This window comes from Brachyhypopomus gauderio, chromosome 1, assembly GCF_052324685.1.
Source record: "Brachyhypopomus gauderio isolate BG-103 chromosome 1, BGAUD_0.2, whole genome shotgun sequence".
Lineage (NCBI taxonomy): Eukaryota > Metazoa > Chordata > Actinopteri > Gymnotiformes > Hypopomidae > Brachyhypopomus > Brachyhypopomus gauderio.
This window is the reverse complement of record NC_135211.1, coordinates 10,381,642-10,387,913: the sequence shown is the minus strand read 5'-3', so window position 1 is coordinate 10,387,913 and position 6,272 is coordinate 10,381,642. Positions and strand designations below refer to the sequence as shown.

At 44.3% G+C, this 6,272-nt stretch overlaps 1 protein-coding gene across 3 annotated transcripts in view; it reads right to left on the bottom strand.

The window, feature by feature from the left end:
* Nucleotides 1–6,272, bottom strand: part of dnah1 (dynein, axonemal, heavy chain 1) — a 70,316-nt gene that overhangs the window by 5,940 nt on the left and 58,104 nt on the right. For all 3 annotated transcript variants that reach the window (XM_076990799.1, XM_076990808.1, XM_076990816.1), the window contains exons 62-69: nucleotides 4,273–4,433; nucleotides 3,757–3,982; nucleotides 3,410–3,605; nucleotides 2,984–3,135; nucleotides 2,113–2,309; nucleotides 1,745–1,889; nucleotides 1,098–1,256; nucleotides 1–2 (exon numbers count right to left, since the gene is read on the bottom strand). The exon at nucleotides 1–2 is cut by the window's left edge and continues 130 nt beyond it. In XM_076990799.1, coding sequence (XP_076846914.1) covers nucleotides 1–2; nucleotides 1,098–1,256; nucleotides 1,745–1,889; nucleotides 2,113–2,309; nucleotides 2,984–3,135; nucleotides 3,410–3,605; nucleotides 3,757–3,982; nucleotides 4,273–4,433 — 1,238 coding nt within the window. The remainder of the gene's footprint in view (nucleotides 3–1,097; nucleotides 1,257–1,744; nucleotides 1,890–2,112; nucleotides 2,310–2,983; nucleotides 3,136–3,409; nucleotides 3,606–3,756; nucleotides 3,983–4,272; nucleotides 4,434–6,272) is intronic.

Here is a 6,272-nt window from a genome sequence, read left to right as displayed (position 1 = left end):
CCCTGACACACATACACACACACACACACACACACACACACACACACACACACACACACACACACACACACACACACACACACACACACACACACACACACACACACACACACACACACACACACACACACACACACACACACACAGGATAAACCATTGAGAAGGCTGACACACACAGGGATAGCTACTGCATACATGGTACAGTATAATCCAAGATTATGAGCAAAGATTTTAAAGCAAACCCAATCTTAACATCGTGCTGTTTTCAAATCCCTAAACAGACAGAATATTTGTAAACATGATTATTCCTGTGGCTGTCCTTATACTAGGTGTTACAGTGTCTAATAAATAGAAATGAAACAGAAGTCCTTTCCCAATCCTGTCTGTCTACAGCTCCTGCCATTGGAGCTTTAAAGCACTATACTGGGATCACTGTTTGACAGTCTGCACACACACACACACACACACACACACACACACACACACACACACACACACACACACACACACACACACACACACACACACACACACACACACACACACACACACACACACACACACACACGGAGGGACGTGTAATATTCAACCGGATGAGAAAAAGGCAGAATCTGATCCCAGTCTGATAGTCTTCTCCTTGAGTGTGAGTCACGGAGGGAGGCGAGTATCCCCTGGGGGAGAGACTCTGACAGGGCCAGTGTGCAGCACTGCAGGAGCTGACCTCCTTTATCCCTCACCTAGCCCAGGCCAGAGTTAGCAGCAGGGTGGGGGGAGGCGCTGGATTACATCACCGCATTGTGAAAATGTGCTGAAGGGGTGCGGAAAGGGCAGGAGCGTCCAGTCATACCATGTGAAGGAGACGGTAGCTGCTAATGACTTTGAAACATATGACCATGTTTGGGAGTGAAATCTAACAAGATTAGACAAAATGTGCAGTGAAAAGGTTCATTTGAACTGAGCTTAATTTCAGAAAGTGTCCTGGTCTGGAATGAACAGAAATAGATCACAAACTGTTCCCGAAATACACTGGGAATATGAACAAAAGTTTATTGTTAATTTGGGTTTGGCTAGTTTCCCAGAAGCCCTGGCGCTCTGACCTGGCCCTGTCCCAGAGAGATGGCACTCATTTTCTTAGAGAACTTCATAGTGTCTGCAAACTTGTAGAGATCGGCAGCAGGGTCGGTGCCGGGAGACAGCACGAAAATGAGCGGAGTGGTTGTTGATGACTCCTTAAAGACTACAGACAGGTCAGACGCCTGCAAGAGAGAGACAGGGAGACAGACAAACAGGAGAGAGGAGAAAAATGACAGATAAGGAGTTGTTAAAGAGAAGCACAGTGTTAAGTACTTACAATAAATCACCATATAAAATTCATCACCATTCTGAAACAGATTAACAGCACCTTGGCAAATATCTCACACTGCCACTATGTGAACACTAAACACTATTTTAAAGACCTAACAGGACAGTGCTAAAAAGCCCCTAGCACCCCTAGCAAACTCAAACATAAGTAGAGTTTAAATCTGAAACATAAGTAGAGTTTAAATTTTAAACATATTCAGACATTATTAGAATTAGAGTTTAGACATATGTGGAGTTAGAGTGTTATAAATCACTAAGGTCATTCAGCATTGTAATTTAAAAGCTTTACTAGCATATTCTGGCAGACAGACAAGTGTGGGCACTAGGGAGCAGACAGACATTTGAGTGCACTAGGGAGCAGACAGACAGGTGAGTACAGCACCTGTGGTTCAATGAAGTGCTGGCCCAGGTGTGCTGAAACAAAGTCCTGCAGGCCGTGCGAGAGACGGTCCACACGCAGGCATCGCAACAGCAGCAGCCGCTGGAAACTGTCCAGCCTGTTTTCCCACTCACCTGGGAGAGGCTCTCTGGACACACACAGACACACACACGCACAAATACATACACCCACACAAACGAACAAACATACACACACACCCACACAAATACACACATGTAAAAAATGTATAGAAAAATGCCAATACATTAAAACCACTCAAACCTGTGTGTGTGTGTGTGTGTGTGTGTGTGTGTGTGTGTGTGTGTGTGTGTGTGTGTGTGTGTACATCCATGAGTGAAATGTTTTTTTACCTGTGTGGCTGGCTGCTATCAAAGATCCTCTTGTATTCAAGCTCATGTTGTGCAAAGGTGTCTGCCAAGCCTCTGAATCTGGGCAGCATGTCCAGGGCCATCACTTCCTGCCATGCGCGCTTGGACAGCCAGCCGGGCGCTGGGTTGGGCAGTTGCAGCTGGGCGGTGCCACCCACCAGCATGTACTGCCACTCCGCCTGCAGACACACACACTCATGAGCACACATGCTCAGCAGGCCTGAATCAGGTTCATGGTACAGTTTAATTTAAGTAAGATAAAGATAAATATTCCTAAGCACCTACAGTGTACTAGAAGGACAAGACATCCCTGAGGAGGAGCAGTGCTGAATGTCTCCATATATAAATATTCCTGAGCAACTACAGTGTATATATCATAATACAATAATAATAAAACAGTGACAAGGAACAGAGAGAATGAATGAATAAGTCAGTGAAATGTGGCTTCATGGAATGTGTGGATGGAGTTAAGGAGTGACTGAATGGTAAAAGAACACATAGCAACATAAAAGATAGACAGACAGGAAGAAAGACAACCTGAGAAAGGATATAGATATAAAGACAGCTGAGCTGAAAGACAGAGCTGTAAAGCTGAATTTTTCTTTCATTTAAATTAGCTTTACTGGCATGACACAATTTTATTGTCTTGCCAAAAAAATTACAAATAAACAAAAGTAATAAGTGCACGAACATTAACATGTACACAAACACAAATGAAGAACAGAGCAGCACATAAACTCTTTACAGTGTAGATATACTGCAATGTATATTCTTACATATACACATACGTACAATACAATACACAGTACATAAACTGTACTGCAGAGAGCAATATGACAGAGGTTTCTCTCACCATATCAATAAGGTTGTCATTCATCATGATGCGAACACATAGCAGGAAGGCAAACATGAGCTTGTGCTTCTCAAACAGGCTTCGGCACACGTTGCAGTACAGGCTGAAGGTGAAGTACTGGCTAATGTTGATGATGCGCGTCTCCACCTTGACTGCAGGGGGTGACAGAGAGGGACGTGTGGACAGTGACTGTTAAGGGTCGCACGAGGATGGCGGAGTCACGCTACGGTCGCTCGCGAAAAACCAGTTTTGACAAAAGGAGACATACTTTCAGAAACTGGGTTTTAGCGTGTGCAAAAAAACTGTAATAAGTGGAAGTGATAGCAGTAGAGATGGAACTCTCACTAGTTCACACATATGCTCATTAATCTGCAGATTCCAACAGTGAACAGCAGAGTGGCGCTGTTGGGAGAGAGGCAGATCTACCTGCTTTCTCCGTGTTGGAGATGCCAGCCATGAAGATGCCCAGGAACCACTCCAGTGAATACTGGTACATGGGGTCCACGTTGGAGAGGTCCGACACACAGAAGAAAAGGATGCGTGCGCGCACAGCCACGGGGATGTACTGCAGACGCGTAGCATCAATTACGTGTTCTGTCTCTTCCGCCACCATCACTTTTGCCTGCCAGTGTCACAACGCAATCAGGTCACACTAGCCTTTCCCACAGGACACTTTCCTTGGTTTTGCTCAAGGGAATTATTGGATGGGGGTGGGCTTACAGAGAAAGGAGCCTGGGAGTAAGGTGAGAGTGTCACTGATGTGGTGGACTGACCCGGATCTCTCCAGCTTTAAGCTTCGAGGCCGCGAGCACTCGGATCAGCTCCTCGTCGTCGACGGGGTTGCCCTCAGCCGAGCTGAGGCGCTGCAGGATCTGGTCCTCTATCTCCTTCAGCTCCTGCTTCATGTGGGCGTTGCTCACAATTAGCTGGTTCTTCGCCTCCTCCAGGTCACGCCTCTCCTCAGCCACCACACGGCCCAACAGCTGATCCTCCAAACCACTGGGAAGCAGACACACACAAATACCCACCCACCCACCCACACACACACACACACACACACACACACACACACACACACACACAACATGTGGACTTACATGCTTACTAACCCTAACCCTAAACGGGTGGCACAATGGTGGCACCTTTGCTGGTGTTGAAAATTAAAACAAATCTTTATTTCTGATCTCTCTCCCTCTGAAGCTATTTCATGCTTTGGAAGAAATGTGTGGTATGGTTGTGTGTCTATGTGACTGTGGTCCATCACCACTCGGTGTTGCTGTGTGCGGTACCTTGGTGAGAGGGTGAAGTTGATGAGGGTGACCTTGGTGGAGATCTCAGGTGAATAATGAGGATTGGGTAGTTTGGTGGTGATGTACATCTTAAAGTCATCTTGGTAGGGGATAACTGTATCTCCCAGTTTCAGCACAGTACTGCCCTGCTGCTTGAATGTCTGAAAACACACACACACACACTGTAGGTACCATGCTAAACCAACAGGTGGCAGTACCACTGGCAACACATTGAACAAGCTTGCTTTGACGGAAGTAAGGGTGTGTCTACAGTTCAGGTGTTTAAATACCCTGAACAGCCATTCATCACTCTCTCTCTGGTTTGACTAACACAGAGGTTAGACCTATTAAAGAGAGGCTCCGCCACTCCTCTCTCTCCAGTTTTCTTTACTGAGAGCACGCAAACTTTGATACGACTAACAGCAAACAGCTGAATGTCGTATTACCTCATTAACGAGCCCGAGTTACACCAACCAACCGATCAACGTTACCGTGACGACAGATTCACCGATTTGCTTCAATCAAGCTTGCTAACGCGGCCACACGGACTGAAACAAAGGTGATCAACTCCCTGTTGTTAAACCGTGAACGAGACTCGCGTTCCTGGACGATTCCCCACCACACCTGGACGACGTCGTTTAATCAACGAGGAGCTGGCGGTGGAAATTCCCTCCTAATTCCAGGAGAATTCAGGGAGGACGACAAAACCCCAAATCCTCAACACGTGAGACTCTTACCGCTGGGCATAGTTCATCAAAGGGCATAGTTATTTGAACTACAGAGTTAATTAAGTTTTTTGTTAATACATTCTGAATGTTTGTGTTTAACTTTATTTTCATAAACTTCGTTAAGATTTGTACACACAAGTTCTCCACCTGGCATGCAATCTCCATGTTTTATCTTCTGAATATTTGACAACTTGTAGTTCCCATTCTCAGACACACTACATTAATTTTTAGTTAGTAAGCCAGCGCCATTACTCCGTTCTGACCACGTTGGAATAAACCAGCTGAGCTCATTAACATAGTCGCGCTGCTCTACTGTTTAAAGTCGGCGCCATTTTAGTTGCTTTGTTCTCCATAGGAGAACTGAGATTACAACTCCGCCTCCTCACACGCGCACAAGCGCGCACACTTACTCCTCCCCTTTTTTTACACACACACACACACACACACACACACACTAGATGCTGAGTCTTCACTGTAAATATACTGATCCATGTTGATGCTCTTTGTGTTTTAGAATAGTTGGTTTTAAATAAATGTATCATTTATTTTCACCAAATTGTCTGTGTTGATGTCATTCAAAAGTGGTTGTTGCCAAAACCTCCAAAGAATTCATTGTTAAATCCTTCAGATACCAAACCATTCATTACCTTTAGTTGATAACTAAACTTGTGGTTCTGGTATAATTAGAATATGAGACTGATTCTAAAATTAATGAGACTGATTAATAATTAAGGTAAAACAAATTATATCTACTTTAAATGAGTAGTAGGTGAAACCCTTACATAATTGGTGCCCCGTGTGAGGAAGATTTCTGGCTCAACCATATTTGTTTGATATCAACCATATTTTTCATATCAGAGGCTTTCAAGCCATTAGAATAGGACCATCTCCAAATTCGCCAGAAGAGGGCGCCAGAGCGCTTCCCAAGTCTTCCTATAGAGGAAAGTTAGTACTTGGTAACTACAGTTTGGTGATCGTGTTCTAATTTGATTACCATTTGGTTACTATTCACATTCATTGAGCAATCAACTGAAGATCAGTATATTTATTTTACTCATTTAATTTCTGATTACTTCAATAGTAATTCAGTTGCTTTAATTTGTGTGGCATCCCACTGATTTCCCCTGTACTGCAGAAGTATTAGGATAATTATTTAGCACAGTTATCAGACTTCACTGTCTTTGTATAACTTCACTGTTGCAGTCTTTGGTCCAGTGTGCTAGTGTTAAGTTTCAGAGACCATAATCACCTTTGGCACAATTCTTTTTACCC